General features: G+C 35.1%; 1 protein-coding gene across 2 annotated transcripts in view; it reads left to right on the top strand.

Annotated features, from left to right (window-relative positions):
- Positions 1–26,801, top strand: part of LOC150096200 (WD repeat-containing protein 3-like) — a 301,884-nt gene that overhangs the window by 165,972 nt on the left and 109,111 nt on the right. For both annotated transcript variants that reach the window (XM_090408833.1, XM_090408834.1), the window contains exons 16-17: positions 3,507–3,579; positions 24,240–24,397. In XM_090408833.1, the coding sequence (XP_090264959.1) occupies positions 3,507–3,579; positions 24,240–24,397 (231 nt within the window). The remainder of the gene's footprint in view (positions 1–3,506; positions 3,580–24,239; positions 24,398–26,801) is intronic.

Here is a 26,801-nt window from a genome sequence, read left to right as displayed (position 1 = left end):
CTGCCTCTTTAACTTCCTGTGTCCACCATGGAGTTCTAATTTTTCTGTCCTTGCAGACAACTTCACCACATGCCTCTCTAGCTGTATCAGTCAAGGTTTTCTTCAAGGCTTGCCACTGAATCTCCAAGGTTTGGTTCCTGTTCTCAAACTCTTTCATTTTTCCTTTAATAATCTTTATGTATTTTAGTCTACAGTTCACATCTGAGAGCTGCTCAACTTTTATTCGCTTTAAAACTTTCTTACATGTCATTCTTTTCAATATGAAATTCAATTTTATCCTGGTCAAGACTAAATAATGATCACTTCCAATTTCAAATCCTCTGTACACGCTGGTGTCCTGCTCCAGGGAGAAAACATTACTATCAACAATAACATATTCAATTAGACTTTTCTTATTCCTTGCCTCTTCTCTCCATGTGAATTTGTACACATTTTTATGTTGGAACATGGTGTTAGTAATAACCAGGCCATGTCCTGAGCACAAATCCTACAGGTATTTGCCATTATTATTAGCTTTGCTCTTTTCTCGAAATTTTCCCCAAACATTTTAGTATGTCTGACAATCACTTCCTACTCTGCTATTTAGATCCCCAACAAGGACCAACTTTTCCTTTTTCATTGTGTCAGTAGCTTTCTCTAGAGCCTCAAAAATTCCTCCACTTCTACCTTAGTAGAACCTTCTGTGGGACCATAGGCACAAATAAGTCTCATTGTCCAGTTCCCCATTCTGATATTCCAAATCACTCTACTTGACACTACCTGCCATTCAAGAAGACGAGCCTCGTATTTTGTTGAATACTATGGCTACTCCTTCTCATTCTTGGTTGTTATTGCCTGAATATAACATTTTGTATTTATTGCTCAGAAAGATCTCACCAGTTTTTATCTTTTTTTGTTTCTGTCACCCCTATTATGTCGATCTGGTACTTATCTAATTCCTCAGCTAGCTCCATTTCTTTGCCATTCAGGCTTCTTATATTGATAGTTCTGTGTTTTTCTTTTTATCTAATCTGGTGAGTCCCAGGAGAGGTCTTAGAAACTTCATTTGTGCTGCTTCCAGTCTTTGTCTTTCTCTTTGTTTTAGAATCCAAGTTCCACTTCCAAATTTTAGAAATGGTTTAGAGGTCATATTATGTAATCTTAATTGAGTTTCTTTAGTCATTTTTTTTCAAAAAGTTCTTTTAATTATACCATTCATTCTATTGTAAATTTGTAGTCTTGCTTCCAATTGTGAATCATTATTGTATTGCAAGATTATATTTCCTAAGTATTTGAATTCTGTAACTTGTTCTATTCTTTTATTATTAAGCATGATTTTGACATTTTCACTGGTGTTTCCATACATTGCCATAGTGTTTGTTTTAGATTTTCATTTTAAATTTTTTTGCTAATTCATTTAGGTAGTTGCAATTTGGAGTTTATCTTCTGAATTTGAAATTTGTACTTGATCATCTGCATAAAACATTGTATTTAGCTGTTTATTTTTTGTTAGTTTAATTCCATCTTTGACAGTTGCTCTCCATTCTTTTAGGATTCCGTTTATATAAATATTGAATAGGATTAGGGATAAGCCACAACCTAGTCTTACTCCTTAATTTATAGTTATTGGTTCTGATAATGTTCCATCTGTAAATTTGATGCAAATTTTTGTTTCTCTGTATAGACTTTTTATTGCTTTAATTAATTTAGGAGATATTTTGTCATCTTGTACTATTTTCCAGAGTAGATAGCTGTTCAAGTTCTCATACGCCTTTCCGTAGTCAATAAATAGAAGAAAAGTGGGCAGGTTAAATTCTTTTCTTTTTTCTATGATCCTGTTGCATTGTGAAATAGGTATCTGTGCATCCTCTCCCTCTTCTAAACCCACACTGTTCTTCTTGTAAATAATTTTCTGTATATTTAATAAGTCTGTTCTTTAAGATGTTTGCATATAGTTTAGATGCTCTTATTAAGAGAGTAATGCCTCTGTAATTTCCACATTTGTCCTTGGGACCTTTTTTGTGAATATTTATTACTTCTCCAGTTTCCCATTCTTTTGGGATCTTTTGATATTTCCAGATATTATTGAAAAGTTTAAGTAGGTTTTCTTTTAAGCTATTGTCTGCATATTTAAAGAGCTTAATGCATATTCCATCCAGGCCTGGGGTTTTTCTATTTCTTGAGTTTTTAAATTATTTTTCTAATTCTTTCATTACTATTTCTTCTGTACTTTCCTGTATATCAATATCTTCAAATTTGTGAGTTTTCTCATTGTTTTGTATTTCTTGTTTTTCATTCCACAATATTTTATAGTGTTCTATCCAATCCTCTTTGGAAATTAGATTATTTCTTAATTGGTCATTTTCTATTGTTTGTAGTTGCCTGAAAATTTTAAAACCTATTCTTTGTGGTCCAGTGATATCTTGCTCTAATGATTTAACATATTTACTCCAATCTTCTCTGCGTATACTTTCTGACTTCAGCCGTAATTTCTTATATTGTATATAGTCAGCAGTGTTTTTACTTTGCAGATAGATTTTAAAAGCCTGTTTTTTCCTTTCAATTAATTCCTTTAAGTCATCATTCCAAGTTCTAAGCCATTTTTTGTTTTTCCTTGATTTGTATTCTAAACTTTCATCTGCTGCTTTTAGTATGGTTTCCTTTATATTTTTCCAGTCAGTTTCAATATTGTTTGTGGTTGGTTTTATTTTATCTCTTATTCTGCTTTTATATAAGTTTCTAATACTCTCCTATTCTAGGAAGTGAATTTTAAACTTTATTAGATGTTGGTTCGTTATCTTTTTTTTTTCTTTTGAAGTATTTGGTTCTTTTTATGAATTGAAATCTGCTTTCAACTAACCTGTGATCACTATCAGTTTCACTCCCTCTAAAAACCCTTGTATTGATATCATTATTTAGTTTGTTGTTAATAATAATGTAATCTATTATTGATTTTGTTCCTCTTGCTTCCCATGTGTACTTATGTATATTTTTATGCCTTAAGAAAGTATTGCTGATTTTTAGATTGTTAAATATGCAGAAGTCTCTTATTAAAATTCCATTGTTATTGATTACTGATTCTCCCTCTGATCCAATGCATCCTGTTATTGGGTTATGTCCCACTCTAGCATTGAAATCTCCCATCAAGATTGTTGCTTCATTCTTATTTGTTTCATCAACATTCCTGAAATTTTCCGTAAAACTCTTTTGTTTCTTCCTTTTTCTATCTAATGGTGAATCTAGTGGTTGACCTTTCAGTTTTAATAACACCATCCTATCTGAGTAAGGGATGAAGCTCAACAGTGACACACATATATATATATATATATAATTTACTTAAATATAAAACTCTTTACACATCTTTTTATAGAATCTGAGTATTAGATATTAACTGATGATAAACTTTTTTGATACATACATAAAAATTCGCATTTCATTGAAATATGGGGGAGGGTGACAGGTTATGAAGTAACTGCTTAAAAACAAAATGTAAATCCCACATGAAATGTATAATATTATTCTTTCAGTCCAAATCAAAGATATCTTGCAGTGGCATTACTGGATAGTACTGTGAAGATATTCTTCTCTGATACTCTGAAGGTAAGTTGGAATTGAGTTAGTAATAGATTTTTCAGTAGCTGTTTATCTGGAACTTTAATGTTGACAAGATTCTTTTTAGGAATAAGACTTTTAACCCTGTGAGCAGTGAGTTTAAAATATATATCTCACTTTCTATGGTGTATAAATACATGGAAAAAAATTGGGAAGATTACTAAGAGATTGCAGCATCTTCTTTTAAAAACTCAAAAGCTGACATAGATTTACATCTTAATTATAGTTAAAATTGGAATATATATATATATATATATATATATATATATATATATATATATATATATATATATATATATATATATATATTATCAAATATTTAATGACTGAACACTGAGAATTTTAAAAACAAAACTTTAATAGATCACACAACTAGTTTCGTCGGAACGGCGACTTCGTCAGGTGTAACAGTATAAAAATATACAAACACAGAAAGACCATGAAAAAATTTCATTTCTAATGCAATGGAACATGACAATTAACTGTAAATAAAGTTTAAATGGGAGACTGAGTTCTAGTTGAAGCATCACTCACATGCATGCATGGAAATTGCATATGTGCCAATATTGAATGGCAGAACTGTGAGAGTCTGGCAAACTGTAACTATGATGCTTCCCACATGAATAGCAACCTAAGTTATAGTTTGCCAGACTCTCACAGTTTTGCCATTCAATGTTGGTGCACACGCAATTTGTGAGTAATGCTTCAATTAGAACTCAGTTTCCCATTTAAGCTTTATTTACAGTTAATTGTCATGTCCATCATATTAGAAATGCAATGTTTTTATGGTCTTTCTGTGTTTATATTTTTATGCTGTTACACATGACGAAGTCAGCGTTCCGATGAAACTATAGTTGTGTGATCTATTAAAGTTTTGTTTTTAAAATTCTCGGTGTTCAGTCATTAAATATTTGAGAATATGATAACAAACTGAGTAAACCAACTTTCTAATAATACACGTGTGTGTGTGTGTGTGTGTGTGTTTAAAAAAGTTTTGTTTTTAACTCGGTGCTCAGTCATTAAATATTTGACAATATGATAACAAACTGAGTAAACCAACTTTCTAATAATATACACACACACGTGTGTGTGTGTGTGTGTGTGTGTGTGTGTGTGTGTGTGTGTGTGTGTGTGGTGTCTCTTTAACTTCTTGAGTTGAACACGAAGTTTGGATTTTTCTATTCTTGCAAAGCTTCATCCCATATTCCACTTATTGAATCAATTGTTTTCTTCAAATTTTGCCACTCAGACTCCAAGGTTTGGTTCTTGTTATTTGTCTATGTATAAAGAGACTGGGTTAATTTGTTTAAATAGTTTCATGTGTTTTTGTGTATGAAGGTGGTCTGAAAAGTTCTCAGCCTAACAATGAAAAAATGAATTTATAATTTCAAAATTATTTTTATTTTACAACATAATCTCCCTTAAGACTAATACATTTATTCTATACAGTGATGCTCCAACGCCATTATCCCATCCCTGTAGTGGTTCTCAGTAAGATCTGCAAAATACCCCTCTACACCTGCAATCACCTCTTGATTCAAAGACAAATGCTGACCAGCAAGGAGGAGTTTTAGTTTCGAGAAGATAGAAGTCAAAGGGAACCAAATCTGGGGAATAGGATGGATGTTCCAACAATTCATAGCTCAGATCCCTTAATTTTCCCATTCCCAAAACACTTGATTTTTTGCCAAAAATATGATTTTTTTCTTCTGCAAACCAGGTCTTTTCTCATGAATTTTTTCGTCTAGTCTGGTTAAAAGATCGGAATAATATTCCCCCAGTTATTGTTTTACTCTTATCAAGATAATTAATAAACAAAATGCCTTTAGCATCCCAAAACACTGATGCCATGACCTTTCCTGCTAATGGAACAGACTTTGTCTTGTTTTGAGAAGATAGAAGTCAGAGGGAGCCAAATCTGGGGAATAGGGTTTCCAACATTTCATAGTGCAGATCCCTTAATTTTCCCATTGCCAAAACACTTGATTTTTTGCAAAAAAAGATGATTTTTTTTCCTTCTGCAAACTGGGTGTTTTCTCATGAATTTTTTCATCTAGTCTGGTTAAAAGATCGGAATAATATTCCCCCGGTTATTGTTTTACCCTTATCAAGATAATTAATAAACAAAATGCCTTTAGCATCCCAAAACACTGATGCCATGACCTTTCTTGCTGATGGAACCGACTTTGTCTTTTTTGGCGCTGAAGAACTGGCTTTTGTCCACTGTTTTGACTGCTGTTTGGATTCGGGTGCTTAATCGTGAATCCAAGTCTCACCCATAGTAATAAATCAATGCACAAAATCAGTTTTATTCTTGTTAAAATGCTCCAAGCACTGTTTACAGATTTTCATGCGAGTGCATTTTTGATCTGCTGTGATCAAGCGTGCCCATCTTGCACAAAGCTTTTTCATATGCAATTCTTTATGCAAAATATATCCTACATGATCTTTTGAAATGCGTATAGTTCTCAGCAATTTCATTCACTTTGACTCGCCGGTCATCCAATACCATGTCGTGCATTTATCAATGATTTCTGATGTTGTTACACTTTTTGGGCATCCTTCATGTGGATCATCTTCAAGACTGGTACAGCCACGTTTAAACGTGGCAGCCCATTTCTTAATGGTCAAAAATGAAGGAGAAGAGTGTCCATAAACTTTTATGGACTTTGAATTAATTTCTTTTGGCATTAAACCTTTTACAAAGAATTTTATAACCACACGATACTAAATTTTATCCATTTCAAGGGATACCAACAACACTTTTGCTTCAGACAGCTGTATAAAACAAACTATTGATAGCATGACTTGCAATTTCACATGGATGCTTATGACAGATATACTAACTTAGCAAAAAAAAAAAAATCTTGTCAGTAGTGTTACTATCTGTGGTTGAGGCCAAGAACTTTTCAGACCACTTTCGTATGTGTGTGTGTGCTGTATACATGCTTGATGTATGATTACATATGCACATATCTGTTTTCTCATTGAGTGATGAGTAAATTTACAAGAATTCAATCTTTTAATTTTTAACTTCATTCCTTTTAGAATCCAGGAATTGATTGACTTGAGACCATATAGTAAAAAAAAACATATTTAATGAAGCTGAAACTATACACATTATTATTATTATTTTATTCACATAATTGATACACAGTCAAAACAAGATATCATATAAACAAAAATTTGATTCGTGATACAGAATAATTCAGATTCTACCCAAGAAACTAAGAATAGTCCGTCAGGTAGCGTCGCGTAAAATATGGACGGTTCCATGTAATGCTGTTTTTTAGTCATAGAGTCACTTCGTTGATGTTCAATTGCTGTAAATAGTTGGATAGCTTCTTTGAGGTTGCACCAAGTGCACTGATAACAATTGGGATGGCTTTGGTGTGTTTAAGCCACAGCCGGCCAACTTCGATTGCCAGATCTTGATATTTAGTAATTTTTTCCAGTTCTTTATTGTTATTGTTGTTATCACTGGGTACTGTGATATCGATAATCCAAACCTGTCGATGTTCAATAATTGTGATGTCAGGTCTGTTGTGTTCCAAATGCCGATCAGTTTGTATTTGAAAGTCCCAGAGAATTTTTGCTGTTTCGTTTTCCAATACTGTCTATTTTATGCTGCCACCAGTTATCAGAAGTAGGAAAACCATATTTTTTGCATACATGCCAATGAATTATTTTGGTCACTTGATCATGGTGGTATTTATAATCAGTTTGAGCTATTTTGCTGCAGGCACTGATTAGATGTTCTATAGTCTCATCTTTCTGATTGCATAATCTGCATTTGCTGTTATTATTGATGTTCAAAATTTTTGCTTTTATAGCTTTAGTTTTGTAATGCCTGTTCTTGAGCTGCTAGAATAAATCTTTCTGTTTCTTTTTTAATGTATCCGTATTGTAGCCATTGCCATATCTTGTTCATGTCAATTTTGTTCTCAGTATCTCGAAGAAATTGGCCATGCAAGGGTTTATTTTTCCAGCGCACGTATCAGTTATTTTGTTGTTCCTTTTTTACACAACACTTCCACTGATGCAACACTCCCACTGATGCATCTAAAAGCAACAGGAAACAAAATTGCATTTGTTTCCTGTTGCTTTTAGAAGGCCCTCTTTTGTAATTGCTTGAAGCATTGGCTCAGAGCTATTGTTGATGTAATTTCTCACATTATTATTATTATTATTATTATAACACAGGCACCTGCTGGAATCTGAAGGCTCATGCCGGAGGACTCAAACTTTTCACACAATCTATCATACCTCTCCTTAAACCCAGTAACAGACAAAGCACTAACAACTGACTGGCAACCCATTCCATTCATTCCCAACTCTCCAAGTGGAAAATCTAGTTCTCACACTTCTAATAGCTACACTTTTATTCAACTTCTAAGGATGACTTCTTGTTCTGCAGTCTCCAGCCAAGTGCTGAAATATTTCCCCTGTACCGATCTTTCAAAACCCTTTAAGAAACTTAAATGATTCTATCAGATCCCCTCTTTTTCTCCTATCAACTAATTTCTACAGTCCACCCCTCCATACCCCCCTCAATATGTCTTCATAGGGAACATTTCACAGACCATTCACCATCTTGGTCACTTGCCTTTGAATCCTTTGCACTTCCTCATCCCCGAGTTTTGAAGGGCATTTATTAGGCTATCTACATCATAGCAGAACACATGGTCATCTTCCTTTTGGGAGTAAGGCACAAACTGCTCATGACGAGTGTGAAACAAAGTCTAATGAAGATTCCATTGTAGAAGTCTCAATGCATCAGTGGGAGTGTTGTGTATGATTGGCTGATGCAATATCTTCAAATCAGGAGATTGAAATACAGCATTGCCAAACAATACCTAGGTATGCAGTGCAGACTGAGCCTCTCCTAAACAAGAGCCAATCAACAGGTTTTATTGTCATTTTCATGTTCAGCATATCGAAATTAATAAAGAATGACTATTTTCATTTCAGAGGCAAATTGTGTGTTGTCCAGTGTAATGGGAGAATGATAAACACCAAGGAGGATATGGTAGAGGTATTAAATGAGCAATTAATTAAAGTATTCCATCCTTGTGATTGTAACATAATGTAGAACTTGAGAGCAGTAGGAATCTGTAGAACCACTGATGGGGAGTGAGCAGGTTTATAAGGAATTGATTAAACTTCATGTCAAAAAGGCTTCAGGACTTGATGGTATATCACCGTGTGTCTGGAGGTAATGTTCCAGGGAGTTAACAATAGCTTTAACATACATTTTTAACCTGAGTTTTAAATTACCCCAGGTCCCAAAGGAATCGAAAGATGGTAAAATTGCTCCACTTTATAAAGGAGGTGATAAAATTAAAGCTTCAAATTATAGGCCAGTCTGCTTGTCTGGAGTTGTGGTTAAGGTGTTGGAGAAGCTAGTTGAGGACAAGGATTCAAAACTGGGTGGACAGCAGTAGAATTCTCTTTAATGGACAACATGGGTTTGCTAAAGGAAGATCATGTTTTATGAATCTGCTTACTTATCATAATAAGGTGACGAATACATTGGACAAGGGGGATGCATATACAGTAGCATATTTAGATTTTGCAAAAGCTTATGATAGATTACCACATGACAAACTAGTAGTTAAATTGGAACAGATGGGGTTGTATAGTAGATTAGTGTGTTGGAGTGATATCCCAGAAGAGGAAAGTCACTAGTGGTGTGCCTTAGGAGTCTGTTTTGGGGCCATTGTTGTTGTTTAATTTTTATATAAATCACATTGAAAAGGACTTAAATGGTGATATACAGTTTGTTTGCAGATGATGCCAAGTTAGGGATAGTCATGAGAAGTAGAGCAGATGCTGTAGCCTTGCAAGAGGACCTAAATAGACTGTCTGAATGGGCAAGTGTGTGGAGATGTCAGTTTAATGTTACAAAGTGAAAGATTTTAAAATTTCGGAAGGAAAGATGGGATGCAGGGTGTAGAATTAGTGGGGATATTTTGGCGTAAGTGGAGGAGATGAAGGATTTGGGTGTTGTGGTGGATAGAGACTTGAAATTTCATGGACATTTTGCTAAAATTATAAGGATGATACTGCAGATTATGGGAATGGTGCAAAGAACACTGACATATAGAAATAAGGATCTTTTGATTCCATTGTTAAAGACTTCGATCAGGCCACATATGGATTACTGTGCACAGATTTGGTCACTAGGTTTTCAAAAGGATGATGAGACGTTGAAGAGGGTTTAGAGATGACTAAGTGCTTTCTGGTTTTTGGAATGTGGAATATGAAGAGAGATTGGGAGAACAAATTACAGAGACTAGTGGATAGAAGGAAGAGGGAGACATTGACATATAAGTTGATAAGCATGGATGAGATTTTGCATAGACTATCTGGAGACAGGGAGAATGAGAGGCCATCGAAACTGTATATGGTGGGAGTGAGGAGTAGATTTTTTGCATGGTGGGTGATTGGAATGCATTTCCTGAAAGTGTGGTGAGTTGCAGGGACAGTGAATGCATTTAAGTTGAGGTACGATGAGCTGTGCATGCGAGAGTGGGTCCTCCTATGATGAGTCTCTTGACTCCATGGAGGTCTGTTAATAATGATAATAATAATAAAAAGTAATGAATTTTAAAGACACTTAGGGATTCATATTAAGTGAGAAAAAATAATATATATGAGCAGTCATTTCAGGTAAACAAGCTGGATTTTTAAACTGAATGATCTGGAAGAAATAAAAACTTTAACATTGTGACTAAGACATGTATATGCTGTAGGTGCTCGCTATAGTGAATAATACTATTATGAAATGATGTGCTATAATGAACTGTGGAAAAGTACTGACCTAAGTCTTATGAAGTCAGTGCTATTTTAACTTAACTATTACAAATAGTAAAAGCTAAAAGATGTCAGTTTAGTGAACTTGAATGTCTTAGTCACAATAAAATATGGCCAAAAAATATAACAGAAGGAAATCACTGGAAATAAAATAAATCATGGGAAACAGAACAGAAGAAATGGTAAGAAATAATAATTAAAAAAAAATCTCAAAAGAATTTGAGATATAAAGAAAATCACAGGGAACATAACAAAAGAATTTGCAAAAAAATAAAAGAAATCAACACATACAAAACATGGGAAATTGTACATTGACAACATGATGGATTGGCAGAAACCATACTTAAAGCACATTCATAAAATGAGAACATTAAAAAGTACAAATGTAAGCAATAGGAGACATAAGAAGGTATTATAAGATAGATAAGGAAGTACATAACATTCTAGATTTTTATAATTTCTTAGAATTTTTATAAATTTTACTAGCTTAATTGAATGAAGATTTGATTTCATGACTAAGTGATGTTAATTTAAGCTAAGGTAACCTTTCAGACTTTAAATATTCATTCTACATTTTGATAATTCAAAATGTTCAAACAATACAGTTTCTCAGTTGGTCTACACTGTAGCCTGAAACATGTATGAGAAAATCATAAACAAATCCAAATAAGGTATCAAATGCAAAAAGCTTTTTACTCTCCTGCTCAAATTGTACCATGGTAACATCACCCAACAATCAGGCAGACCTTTAGCATTAGACATTTCCTCAAACTCTTTTACTGATGATCTATGCAGATCACCTCCTACTATATCATGAACTGGTCACAGCATATATCCTCTGATCTCTTGCCAGAAGAACGTTGGAAAAATTCTCAATAATCATGATATTTATAAATCTCTTGGTCCAGATAGTATCCTTCTAGTTGTGCTAAAATCTTGTGCACTAGAACTAACACCAATCACCTATACAAGTTATCATACTTATCTAGCATCTATTCAACAGTATCAAAGTAATCCTTTATACAACCTGTTCCTGAAATGATAAAATTCACCCATCAAACTATTATCTCATTGCTCTCACAACAGTACTCTCGAAATTAATGGAGAAGGTCATCAATGACCAGCTTTGTTCTTCACTACCTGAAGACCCATCAATTAATTAGTGGTCATCAGCATGGATTCTGCCACTCTACAGCAGACCTTGCTAATGTTGCCCATCTTTTGACATAGGCCATTGAAATGTTTGGCAGAACTCATTTTTCCTGTTGATATTTCTGATGTATTTGCTTGAGTTGGGCATAAAAACCTTCTTACCAAGCTGTGATCTTGTGGTTTTCATCCTGCTGTTTGTGATTGGATTGCTAGCGTCTTTTGCTGTTAATTGCATGTCATGATGATGGCATGTAATTAAACAGCATTTGCGAGGAAAGATTAGCAAAACAAGTGTTCTCTGCCAGGTTGGCAGGAAAATGACCCAGAGAAAGACCAAGATATAGGTGGAATGATATGGTACAAAATGCCTTAGATGATAGAAATATAAGATCTGATAATGTTGGAGTCTTGACAAGTAACAGGCTGTGATTTGGAAAATTAATTCTTAGGCCTCCTGTCCAGCATGCCAATGCTAGCCTATAGCACCCATGACCTGACTTGACTTATTGCTCTTTACACCTATCAGGTGCATGAGGCCACAAGTTTAGCATGCCATCCTCTTTGGTCCACTGCTGCTTCTCTTGCTTTTCCCCCAGCTCAACCATCCTAGTTTGTTTAGTTTTTGGATCACCATCTGGCGCCATGTCATTTTGGGTCATCCCCTCTTCCTTTTACCATCAGGCATCCACGTCAATGCTATTCTTGTGTGTTCTGATGTTGGCATTCTAAATTCATGGCCTATCCATGTCCATCTGTGTTTCTTTAACTCTATTGTAATGGGTTTGGTTTTAGTTTTGTTGTAAATTTCAATATTTGAGATTTTATTTGGCCAGTAAATTTTGAGAATTCTGCGAAGATGTTTTGTTTGGAAGGCATCTATTTTATTTTATTGTTGTTTGGTTAATTTCCATGATTCACTTTCATAAAGTAATGCAGAATTAACAGTTGAGTTAAAAATTTGCACCTTTAGGTTTGTTTTTATATTGGATGATTTCCAAATTTTCTGTAAAGTTTTAAATGCTTAGCAAGATTTTTGTATTCTTATTGCAATGTCTTTGTTGGTACCACCTTCCGTGTTGACAGTTGCTCTGAGGTAATTATAAGTGTTTGTCACTTCTACTTGATTTCCATTTATAAAGATCGGGTCATTCTTTTTACTGTTGATTTTTAATATTTTGGTTTTCTTCTCACTGATGTGTAAGTCTATTTGCTGTCTTTTCATATCTTCAAATCTAGATGATAGTAGTACAATGTCATCAGCATAGTCCAAATCTTCTGATGTGGTGTCATTGTTCCATCTTATTCCAGTTTTCAGATTTTTTAGGGTATGCCGCTTTGTCCAATCTATGACAATGATGAAAAGTGTTCCAGACATGACACAATCTTGCTTAACACCAGTTTTGATGTAAAAACTTTCAGAAGCTGTTCCATTTAATAGAATTTGTCCTTTACTTCCGTCATCCAAATCTTTTATGATATTTATTATTTCGGCAGGAAATCCGTAAATTTTTAGGATTTTCCATAGGCATTCTCTGTCTACGCTGTCAAAAGCTTTGGCAAAATCAATAAAACTGAGATACATAGTTGAATTTAGTTCAACACTCTGTTCGATTATGTTTCTAAGAATAAAAATTTATTCATTGTGCTTCTTCCATTTCTAACGCCTGCTTGTTCTATTCTCAGAATTTTCTCAGTGCTATTTTTTATTCTGCTTATTATGATTCTAGTGAAGATCTTTGATGGTACTGACAATAGGCTTATTTCTCTCCAATTGATGCATTCTGTAAGATCACCTTTTTTTTTTTGAATTTTGACTTTTTGTGATTCTTTCCAGGTACTCGGAACCTTCTCAGATGCCCATATGATATTAAACAGTTTATACAGTATAGTTGCTGATGTTTTTAGGTCAGCTTTGAGCAGTTCAGCACTAATGTTATCATTTCCACTTGCTTTTCTATTCTTTTGGATTTTGATTGCTTCCATGAATTCTTGCACTGTGATCTCTCCCATGTTTACATGAAATTCGAATTGATTTAGCATCTCTTCAAAAGGGGATTCGATATTTGGATTTATAGAATCGTGTTTAACATTTAATAATTCTTCAAAGTACTCTTTCCATTTATGTTGGACTTTTTCCCTCTTGAGTTAGTAGTTGATCATTTTTATCTTTAACCCCCACATTCCTTTAACCCACAGGTTCCCCCAAGTTGTCTTATAATTTTATAAACTTCTCCAAGATTTCCAGTATCATTCACTCTCTGAGCATCCTCAGCCAACAGCTGATAGTAGTTTCTCTTGTCACTTCTGGTGGAGCTCTTTACCATTTTATGTACTTCTTGGTATTGCTTCTGATATTCTTCACATAATTTTTCTGATTTGCAGTTGTTTATTTTCTCTTTTATCTTCTTCCTTTCTTCAAGTTTTAATGTCTTTCCTGTAATCCATTCTGTGTGTGACTTCCCACTTGTCATCACTCCTAAAATATCTTCTTCAGTTTTATTGAAGGCTTCTTTACACTTTTTCCAGTTGGCTTCAATCTTATTTTCCTCATAATTTTCATTTGATTCTTCCAAAACTGAGAATCTATTCTTCAGTTCATTGGTAAAATTCTCTTTTATTTTATTTTCCTTCAGTTTATCAATGTTATATTTAATTTTCTTATTCTTTTTTAGTTTTGAATTTCTTGCTAGCTTTAATTTAACTATTGCGGTTAGCAGAAAATGGTCTGAAGCTAGAGCTGAAGGCTCGGAACATGGCAGGAGGGTAACAGCAATAGCTGAGCCTCAGTTAAACTTCATTGGCTGCAGCATTGCCATCCATTACCTTTCCTAGGTACCCATTTTAGTTGCCTCATATGACATGCATGGGCTACAGTGGGACTGATATGTAAGTAAAGCCCTCTCTAAAAATTAAGACAATCCCCTGGACCACTCCCTACGAGTCGCCGAAAGATCGTCCAAGGTAAAAGAGGGAAAAGGAAGATGAGAACTTGTAATGTTCTCTTGAAAGTATTACATATAGCAATGTGATCGATCTGGTTTTTTGTTTTTCCATCGGGGGAGATCCATGTTAGAGTGTGAATTTCCTTATGTTTAAAGATACTACCTCCTATAATGAGGTTATTTAATTCACAGAAGGATGTAAAAAGTTCTCTATTTTCATTTTGCTCACCACTCGCTTCGTTTCCTATAGCACGTTCATCCTCAATCTTTCTTTTCCCTACTTTAGCATTCATGTCTCCCATCAAAATTAAGACGTTGTGTTTAGGGACTTTATCAATCACTTTTTGGAGTTGTTCATAGAATTGTGCTTTCTCCATTTCTTTGGCATCATTTGTGGGTGCATATACTTGTACGATGGTCAATTTCATGAACCTGGAGAAAAATGTAGCTTTAATTATTCGGTTAGTTATTGATTCCATTCCATCAGACTTTTCTTTGCTTTCTCACTTACAATCACTGCAACGCCTTTCTCATGTCTTTCATCATCTCCCGACTACAATATGCAATATTTGTCAGTTGTTCTTATCTCACCAAAACCTGTCTGTCTTGTTTCAGCAGTTCCTACGATATCAAGACCGTATTTACTCATCTCGTTGACTATCTGTTTTTCCAATTTTGTACATTGTGTGAATGTTCCATGTTCAAGTTTAATTTTAGGATGAGTGATTGACTTCATCCACAAGTGAGGCTCCATGGGGCTTTGCCCCACCTGCATCATAGATGTTGGCTCCCCTCTAAAGTCCTGTAAATATTCGTCTGTTGGGAGACCACAGGCTCACGGCACTCTGTCCCAAGGGATTTCTTGCTTCACTCATGGTTTCTGTGATCATGGGTTTTTTTATGAGGATGGGTGATTAGCCCATCGCTCAACCTTCCTCTTTTAATCGGGCTTAGGACTGGCATAGAGATGAGCATATGCTCCGCCTATGGCAGAGTTCACAGCACCCATAGAGAGCCCTTATAGGACTTGAGGTGTTTGGTCTAACTTTTTCTGTGATTGTTTAGTGAGCTTTTATAATTTTAAGATGTATCCCGGATAATGTCTCTGTGAAAGATGAAATATAGAATCTATTAAACTGGAATTTAGTTATTTCTCTGTACTATATTCATTTCATTAAACATAATTATTAGCATAAACCAACACCTAAACCTGAATACTTGATTACATCATTTTTAGATGGTGTTAATTTTCCAGATATGTCTGCTGAGTGGATAGCATATTCACTCTCTACCCAACAGGCTACAGGTTTAAATTCTGCCATTAGCAATGGAAGTTTGTGATTGTCTTTAGGTGGGAGATGAAGAATTTTATTCTCAGCTTAAGAGCACTGTCTCTCTTATGGCAGGGCTTAAGTGACTTAAACTTTTTCTATGTTTGTTCTCTACAGAGAGTTTTTGAATTAGGGAAAAAAAAAATTAAAAATTATAACAATGATATGAAGTGAATAAAAATAGAAAGAAAAAAAAATCCTTAGCCCACCCATAGTACTAACATTATATGTGTACATCATTTCATGAGTTGTAAGTCACATATTGTTCAGATAACTCAGCAGTAACTTAATGTGTGGTATCCTGAATGTCATCACTTTCCTGTAATGGTAATTATATAGCCATTCAAATTATTTGCAGTCTCCTAAAGGTAGTACACCTTTTACAAATACCAAAAGTATATAGAATTCTGTGCACTTGTGGTTTAGCCTACATGAGACAGAGAAGCTGTGGATTTCAGGTAAGAAAGAAGGAATGTATTGCAGATGTTGAGCATTAAAGTACGATGGATTTGGATCTGTTCGGCTGTACTTATAATATTGACTATGCAGTTGATTGGAACACTTCAACCATGTCTTATGTAGAAGAAAATATTTATAACTGAGTCTGAAGGAATCAGTTATGGTCATTTATTCATACAATCATTGAATAATTCATTTTACACAAAATATGGACTCTACAACCGTGTTATAAATAATTATTTTAATTTCCCGACGTTTCGACCTTCATATTTAAGGTCATCACATATGTATACAGAGACAAGCTAAATTACATTTCACATAGTATACTGAAGAGACAATGATTTGATCTACTGGCCTGACCTCTAGTGAAAATAAAATAAAATTACAATAAATAAATGAAATAAAATAAATTAACTACACCAAAGCTGTATTCTATTTAAGACAACATCAGGGAAACATTCTTTCATATAAATTGGTTTTGTTACAGTGAAAATGATGTTCTAATTTAACATGACAATTGTTATATTAGATTTAGAATCCTGGATTACCTATGGTTCTATTTAAAATTATCTCTTAGGGAGAAGGTTAAGTGGGTAGGATATGTGCCTTCCATATGTTTGGGATTTTTAGACCATCATTATTGTTAAGATTAGAGTGATTGATAAGAATCACACAGGCCCCCTTAAATTTACGTTCATACCATTTTTGATGTGATGTAAACAACAGGTGCTTTTCCAGTCACTTCTATGTAAAGCGTTCAGAGCACGATCAGAAAGACAAGCTTGACCATAGTTATTATATTTAATGTATCGTTTATGTTCCTTTTTTCTCATAGGAATTGTGTGACCTGCTTCCCCTACACATGTGCAATGAATACGGTATTATTATTATTATGGGCAGCTCCAAGGAGTCCTTAGACTCATCGAGGGAGATCCAACATCATGTCAAGAACAACTATTCAACATTCACACAGTATCTATTATACTTCACCTTGAACTCATTTACAGTCATGACACCTACGACTGACTCTGGCAGCTTATTCCACTCATTTACCACTTTCCGAGTAAAAAACCTAGCTTTAACTCCCTTGCTAACCACACTCTTACCAAGCTTCCATGGATGGCCCCTAGTCCTCCCTCTACCGGTCCTATTCTCAAAAGTACTTCTGAATTAATCTTATAGAAACCCTTCAGTAATTTGAATGTCTCAATCATATCACCCCTTTTCCACCTATCAACCAATTTCTGCAGCCCACAAATCTTCAACCTGTTCTCATAATGTTCATTCCATAGTCCTGCTATTATCTTGGTCACTCGTCTCTGGATCCTCTCCACCTCCTCCCCATCAAGAAGAAACCCTGGCGCCCATATCTGGGCACAGTAGTCTAGATGGGATCTTATCAGGCCTCGATACAGAGGAACAATAACCTGTTTGTCTCTGCCCGTTAAAGTGTTTTTCAGCAACCAAGTGATTTGATGAGCTGATTTTGCCACTTTTGCGATGTGTCCCCTAAACTTCAACTCCCTATCCACCAACACTCCCAAATCCCTGGCCTAGTCAATCTCCTGAAGTACAGTTCCACCAATGTGATATACTACTGCTAATCTTTTCACCCCAAAATGCAAAACCTTACATTTTTCCACATTAAATTGACATCCATTCTCCTTAGCCCAGTCCTCCAAACTATCCAAATCATCCTGCAAAATTTTGACATCCTGAGCATTCACTATTGCTCTACCCAACTATTGCTCTATCAGCCATTGCCTCCTGCAAACACTTCTTAACCGCCTCCCATGCACTATCAACATCCAGCCCTTGCAGTTTTACATGCCATGGCACTGAACCAATCAAACTCCTAAGCTTGTCATACTTACCAGCCCAATAATTCCACATGTACCCTGTCTTAATTGTAAATTCCACACTATTAGCCACCTCCCAAGTCAAGATCCTATGATCACTCTCACCAATGGGTGGTAATCTGGTCATATTCGTTACAGTCAAATCCTCAGATGTAATTACTAGGTCAAGCACCTAGTAGTAATGGAAAATACTAGGGGTCCAAGTATTTTCCATTACATGCTGTCGCAGATAGTTATCCCTTAATAACCGCATAAAATCCAATTCCTTCCTCCCATGTGTCCTCTCCTCCTTCCACTCATTTCTTCTATTTGCTTATGCATACTATCTCCACCATCTATTCCATCACCTGGTCTACAGCAGCACCCAATTGTATATTTTGTTCTGCTAGCCTCAATCTCACACCAAATAGCCTCAAATGTGCTCTTTTCTCTATATCCTGCTGTTCAATTTCTATTCTCCTTGGGTGCAGCTCATCAGCTATCATCAATAACACCCCTCCCCCCATTTTATTCTCCCTGTCACTCCTGAACACACTATACCCCTCACATTCAATCCCACTAGCTATATCGCCTTCAGTCAGCCATGTTTCACTAATGCCAATAACCTGTGGTCTGGAAGTGCCAACCAAGGCCAAAAATTCTTCCTTGTTCCTAATACTCCTAGCATTAATATACATGAATTGCAGAAGCCCATTAGTCACATCCCTAACTTGATGCCTTATACTAACTGTCCCATTCTGATTTGTTGTCCTTCTTATTCGCTCGGGCATATTATACTCATTCGTACACTCAATTGCCTCCATAAAGTCTGTATATCTACTCCCCCCCCACCCTTAATAAATCTAGTTTTTCTGATTCTGCACATCCACTTCATTCAACAACACTTTTTCAAGTCTCCTTACACCGAATCCATTCAAATGCAAACCATTCATCTTATATAGATCCTTTTGCCCATCGAACTCGCTCCACATGTCAACAAATTCCACACCACTCATCCTGCATAATCTGCGCATAAAGTCATTAGCAATTATGGCCCTCCTCCTAAACTCTTCACTGTCATACCGTGGCAACAGACTAACCATCCTAACTCTCTCAGTCTTCTCTTTTGCTTCTTCAAATAATTCCTTCAGGTCCTCTATCATATCCATGTTATCTCCTTTCAAATCATTCGTACCTACCATCACTATCATTTCTTTCACCCTTTGCTTTTGCTCCCTAATAGACTCACATCCTTAATGATCGCACCATGTTTGTACAATTTTGTCAAACTCTCAACTATCACACCTCGTACTAACGTATCTCCATACAGCACTCGCTGCTTCATTTTATTTCCATTCACAATCATACTCTTATTTTTCTTATCACTTTTTTTTATTGGCTGGTACACTCGGTAGACATTTGTGCATACGTTCCAGCTGTTGCTTTGTTCTATGTATCACTCCGCTCAACCGCGCGATCTTACTCATTGCATTTATCTCATCTTTTTTATTATCTGTTAAGCCATTCATTTGCTCTGTATTATTACCTTCATTCTCACTTTCACCGCCGCCCTCACAGCTCTCTGGTACAACCTCGCAATTTCTTATCATATCGCTATTTTCTACATTCTGACATTCAACAAAAATATCACACTCACGACCTGAAACATACTTTAATTCCCCATTTTCCTTACATTTTCTGCACACATTCACTCTGCTATCATCATCTAACCAGACTCCAACTGCTCTCCGTAAAGCATACATCTCTTAGATGTATACCCCAGGGTGGGCCAGTGGTGGGAGTGGATCCTTGGATGTGTTGAGTAAGTTCTTAAGTTCTTTAATTTTGCAGGAGGTTTAAAGGTGGCTTTAAGGTTGTATTTTTGTAGTATTCTGTTTATTATGCATTGCAGTTTAATTTGAACAGTGAAGGAAAGACTGCCAGAAGGCAGTCTTTCGTTTGTTTAGGTGGCTGTGGAAAGTGTCTAGTGTCTGGCGGCTATGGATCCAGATAGCAAAAACATCATCAACATATCTAAGCCAAACTTTGGGTTTTAAAGGAGAGGAATTCTGGCTTAGATACATTGACGATGTTTTCACTATCTGGCCCCATGGCCACCAGACACTTTCCTCAGCCACCTAAACAAACAACAGAAATGCATACAATTCACAATCGAGATTGAAAAGCAGAACACATTTCTGTTTTTAGATACACTTGCCACACTTCTTCTTTCTGGCAGTCTTTCTTTCACTGTTTAACAGAAACCGACATAAGCCAATATATACACAAAAACTCCTGCCACCACCACCAAACACAAAAACTAGGGATCATTAATACACTTAAAAACAGGGCTTTGAAGATTTGCTCCAATGAACAAGCACTCAAAGATGAATTAAAAGTTATCAACAGTACCTTCCTAAAAAATGGTTACAGCCAAAATACTATCAACAAAATCTGTACAAGACCTCACTTAAAAACAAAAATAAACAAGACTATAATAAAACTGTGACCATTTTTAGGAAGGTATTGCTGATAACTTTTAATTCATCTTTAAGTGCTTGTTCATTGGAGCAAATCTTCAAATTACAATGTGTTTTTGGAAAAAGTTACAAATTTCCAAAGTATGTAGTTAATGAATTAATGTACAGTGCTTACAGAAAACTAAGCACTCCTTCTTAGTTTTCTTACAGAAAACTAAGGAGGCTTTAAGGTTGTATTTTTGTAGTATTCTGTTGATTTAGTCATGGTTAAATCACTTCAGAGGCATTTTAGTAAGGAATATGTCCACCCTCAACTGTGATGCAGGTCTCACATTGTACCATGCTTAGCACTAAGTGATTAAGGAATTCTTGAGGCAAACTAGCCCAGTCCTCCTTCAAGCAAGGATAAGGCCTTGTTTGTTTTCTGGAGGTGGAATTACAAGCATCAATGCATCTCCCTTTTGTGTCCCAATTGTGTTCTGGCCACTCGATTCGATCAACATCGTTGGTCTCCAGAAGTATCTCCACTACTTGTATATGATGTGGCGTGGCATTATCATCCATAAAATGAATTCTTCACTTATAGTGTCATAGAATAATCTAATATGACGTTGAAGAACTTTGTTGCAATATCATTCACCATCATAGTCCCTTTTTCCAGCACTTGTAGCTCGGTGTGTCCATTAAAGCATAATGCCTCCCCACACCATGATCCCAGCACCATTGTATCTATACCTTTCAAGAGCATTCTTGCAATGGTAAGCAGCACCACTTTCATGCCAGATCAAGTGTCATCTAGAATTGGAGGAAAGACTAAAATGACTCTCATCTTTAAAGAGTCAGGTGTCTTGTCCATTTTTTATGGATACACCACCACCATCACCATCATTGAAACCGTGCTCTACAATGAGCTGTGGTTAAAGAGATGCAGACAACATGTCTTCAGGCATATAAACTACTTGTCACAGATTTCTTGCTGCAGTTTGTCAAACTATTCATGTTCCTGTGCTTGAATGGAGCAAACCTGCTGTGGTGTGTAGATTACATTTTGCTGTTATAATCAAAAATCTGTCTTCATGCTCCTTGTTAAAGTGAGGTCAACCTCTTAGCAAATGTCGGGAATACATTCCATTGGTTTGAAACACTGCCCAGAGCCTGGATACAGTGCTATCTGAGATTCCAAACTCTCTGGCAATATCAATAATTCTGCAGGCTTCTTTAGTTAAGGTTATGGTTAAGGTTAAGCTTTCCAGTAATTCTTCCCCATGTGAAATCATCTAGATGTCTTTGAGACGTTACATGACATCCAAGATTGAAACTTTATTCTTTCATGAAAAAAGCTTCCTTCAAACACAATTCGCTAAGCTCAGCCTTTTGCCTTTTATCCTGTTTGGTGCTACCATGTGCCTCTTAGCACATGATTCAAAAAAATTTGAATGTGTACCCACTTTCTACTAGAAATCATCAGTTATGCAAATTGCCACAAGCTGATTTGTCTGAATTTGTGGTTCTAATCTTCAGAAATAGTATTCATCCTTCTCTCTCTCTTGGATCTCCTCATGTCTGAGGACTCGTGACCTTCCTGATGATGCTTCGCCATTTCTTTCTCTCCTGTGCTTCTCTTATTGCTTGTTCTAGTTTAAGTCCAGTGATTCTTGATATTTGGTCAATCCACCTGTTGGGGGGGTCCTCTTTTTCTTTTCCCACACGATTTATCCTGGATGATTTCTTTTCCAGGCAGTTGTCTTCCCTTCTACACATGTGTCCAAAATATTGGAGTATTCTCTTTTCAATTATGTTTATCAGTCTTGTGTGGGTATTCAGTTCTTCTAGGATACTTTTATTTGTTCGCTTTTCTGTCCAAGAGACACTCTTAACAATCTTCTCCAGCACCAGAACTTGAACGCCTCAATTCTTCTTCTGTCATCTTTTGTCATAGTCCAGGACTCAGAAGCATAGAGAAAGATCGAAAAAACTAAAGTTTCTACAAGCTTAAATTTGGTCTTTTTGGAGATGTGCTTGTCTTTCCAGATCTTGGTTAAATCAGTCATCACTTTATTAGCTAGTGCTATTCTTCTTCTTAGGTTTTGGAATATTATGTGCCATCATCAGTGGCAATGATAGTTAATTACAAGGTAGAACACAAACAATGGATCGATTTGAAACAGTAAGAGCTACGTGATGTTATAACACAAATATGCTACTTTCATATCTTCCTTAAAAACATTAAGTTTACTTATACTGGGATTGTATTGGCCATTGTCTTGCCCTGAAATGTTAGTTGTGATATTTGATATTTTGGATAAATAGGTAGAGCAGAATGAGTAGTCTATTCTTGCAGAACATGCTATCCTTATTGAGCATAAAGTATGCTTCACAAATCTGATTTCGAGTCCCAGAAGCTTTTATAAAATAATCTGTAGAAACTGTAATGAACACTCCTAATTTAAACCATAGTGACTGTATATATTAACAGAAACTGTTCACCTCTCCTACATCACTAAGGCTAGAGTTGCCTAGTTATACTTATCTGTTGTACATCATAAGTTACTTTAATAATATGTTTAATATTGATAGTGATAATGCTAAGGCATATGAAAGAATCATTCTTTCTAATCACAAACATCCCATTCCCTTTCAGTTCTGTTAAGTTTTTGCCAAAATTCTCCTAAAAATAATCTTTTTTAAAATGCTTCGTTTTCTCATAATGTCCTTTAACAGTTCTTAACCAAAATCTCCACTGCAAAGATAAGATAATTTTACTGCCTTAACCTCCTTTCTAAAATTTAAAGTTACAGTGCTTGAGAGGACTGCTTTGATATAAATAACATGCTATCTATAAGAAATTTTGTGTAACACTTGGTAAAAGATAAAATGTGTGTAGAATTTATGAAGTATTTAAAACATCATTTGTATTATAGTTCTTTTTACACTATAACTCTCATATTGGAAGTTTTTTTTTTTTTTTTTTTTTTTCACTTGGTTAGACTATATATTATATATTTAGTTTAATCCTTTATCCAAGTATAAGCAAACAAAGTTTGTGCCTGAAGTATCTTCAGGACAGGGGCACCTTTGCCACGAGTTTCCCCAGTCTGAAGATACTTCATGCGCAAACTTTGTTTGCTTACACTTCGATAAAGGATTAAACTAAATATATAATTTATAGTCTAATAATCAAGTAGAAAAGAAAAAAAAACTTCCAACATCTTTCTCTAATCCTGAGTAATTTAATAATAAGATGTGACACCTTTTGGCTACTCGTATAGGTAAATATGACTTCTGCATTGCTTCAACCTTGATATCACCTCTGGGTCTGGCTCCCATTGAAGAGACCTCAATAAAGGTTGCAACCGGTCTGGGTAGTGACCCTTTCCATAATGCATAGCACTATACATGTCCACAAGGAGATGTGCTTTGCATTATGGGATACTAAGGCAAGTGATGTGAAGTTTGTCCACCTTTGCCACGAGTTGCCCTAGTCCTGAAGATACTTTAGGTGCAAACTTTGTTTGCTTGCACTTGGATAAAGGATTAAATTAAATATATAATTTATAACACTCATAGCATATAAAAAATGAGTATGTTTTTTTTTTTATTATTATTTATTTATGTATTTATTTCTTATAGCATTGTGTTACACTGTATGGACATAAATTTCCAGTGCTGTGCATGGATATATCATCAGACAGTACACTTCTTATTACAGGATCTGCTGACAGAGATATCAAAATATGGACTTTTGATTTTGGAGAATGTCGTAAATCCATATTTGCTCATGATGATAGGTAGGATGTCTTATAAATTAGATCAGAGTGCTTGATGTTAGTATATATAATATAGAATATTCACTGCTCCTTTTCCTTTCACTCCCTGTTCATTATAATTCTTAAAAATAATGTGTATATCATCATTACGTTTTCTTTGTTTACTCATCTTCATTTTCATGGTATACCCTCAGGGAGAATGGCTAACTTTAACAAAGATCTAGCTTAATTAAGATTGGTGACAGAAAAATGAATAATTTAAGATATTCAGATGATATAACACTCATAACAGAAATGAAGGAAGATCTGGAGAGGACGATTTTATTGGTTAAGAGGGAAACTCTTAATTTAAACATCAGCAAAACAAAAGTGGTGGCTTCTGGCAATTTAAAATGAATTTATAATTGAGGGAGATAAAATAGAAATCATTGAAAGTTATAATTTGCTGGGATTCAGAATCAGAAGTGATGATAAATGTCAAAAAGAAATTAAAAAAAGGATAGTCTTGGGAAAAAAAGCTATGTTAAACCTGACAAAAATTATGAAAGATAGAGGTGTGAGTAAGGTCATGAAAGTTAGGATTGTCAGAGCAATGGTATTTCCAATAGTGATGTACAGATGTGAAAGCTAGATTATTAAGAAGAAAAACAGAAAGCAAATTGATTCATTTGAATTAATGAATTCAAATGAATATTTGAATATTCATTTGCAGAATGACCAATGGGAAGGTTTTAGAGAGTATAAACATAGAATCTTAAACAGAAGTTGATGTACTTTGGAATATTATGCAGTGTGAATATGTCCAAAGTACACTGTATGATTTGCTGGGGAAAAGGCAGTTATGTTGAGGAAGAAGAGGAAGATTACAAAAGAGTTGGATGGACAACATAAAAGAACTTACCAACTTGAACTTACAATTGCTGAAAGAAAGGACAAGTGGGATGAAGAGAGTCTTTGTTCACAAGATCACCAGGAGTCGAAAGTGGCTGGATGGTACATAACAACAAACCCTCATAATTTCATCACCATGATGAAATGGTGATGCCATTAACACCAGCATGAACCTGTTAATAAATTATTAGAGGCTGAAAAAGTGCCATGTTTGGTTTCTAGGACATGGTTTTTGGAGTATATAAAAAATAAATTAAAAAAACAAAAATATACATGAAATATTAATAAAAATAGACAAATTTCCTAGCTCACCCACTATTCTTATAGATTAACAACTTATTGTGGGTGAGTGTCACATTAAAAAAAAAATCTGCTTCACTACTAACCCAAATCCTAGATCCTTATGATATAGTACATTTTAATTTTGAATGCTGTCTCAGAGTATATACTGCTGGTGCAATGATTTTGCTGATTTCTTTCTTGTCTTGTATAGATTTATTCAATAACTTTCCACTGTATCAGGTTTCATTTTACATAGCCAAATAATCTCACAAGCAGTATATACTCTGAAACAGCATTCAAAATTAAAATGAAAGGTATATCGTAAGGTTTTGGGTTAAAAATAAAACAACTTTGTATGTGATGGATGCTCAATTAGGAGAAGTAGTACCATGGTTGAACTAAGGAATTTTTTGTCTATTTTTATCACTATTTGATTTTGGTCCAAGAAATGATGAAGGACAAAAGTTATTATCAGAATTGATCTCAAAATTGCAAACACACATTAACTGCCTTTAAGGTATGTCATCATCATCAAATTCCTGACATGTACCCTCAAGGGGTGTATGGGATATGATAGTACTACATGAAAAATTTACATCATTACTAACTTCCTATCTACAATTTTCCTCCAAATCAGTTTGTTACTTGTCAAGACTCAAACATTATTAGATCTTATATTTTTATTGTCTAAGGCACTTTGTACTGTATCAATCCACCTATATCTTGGTCTTCCTCTGGGTTGTTTTCCTGCCAACCTGGCAGAGAACACTTGTTTTGCTAATCTTTCCTCACCCATTCTGTTTAAGTGACCATGCCACCTGAGATTAGCTCTGCTAATGCATTCCTGGATGCTGACAATGTCAAGTTCTTTCCTAATATCCTCATTTTTAATACGATACTGCCATTGATGCCATCTGTTCAAGCCTATAATCTTTCTCAGGACTCTCATATCTGCGGTCTCTAGTCTTTGGTCAAGTGTTTTACTTCTGACCCAGCTCTCAGATCCATAAGTTAAAACTGGTTTGAACACTGTCTTGTATACAGCTAATTCATGTGGAATAAGAGTTTCTCTCTTATTCCATATGAATTTATTCAAATGACTGCCTACCATTCCAGCTTTGTTGATTCTGCAGTCTATTTCCATATTTAATTTTTATCTTCAGTAAAAATCGTGCCTAAGTAGCTGAAATGTTTTACTTGTTCCACATGTTCCCCATTCACAACACAGTTGATATTTTCAACAATTCTACCT

The sequence above is a fragment of the Typopeltis vanoorti genome, chromosome 19, assembly GCF_054136105.1.
Source record: "Typopeltis vanoorti isolate ZY-2024b chromosome 19, IOZ_Tvanoo_1.0, whole genome shotgun sequence".
Taxonomy (NCBI): Eukaryota; Metazoa; Arthropoda; class Arachnida; order Uropygi; family Thelyphonidae; genus Typopeltis; species Typopeltis vanoorti.
This window is presented reverse-complemented; position numbering and strand designations above follow the sequence as displayed.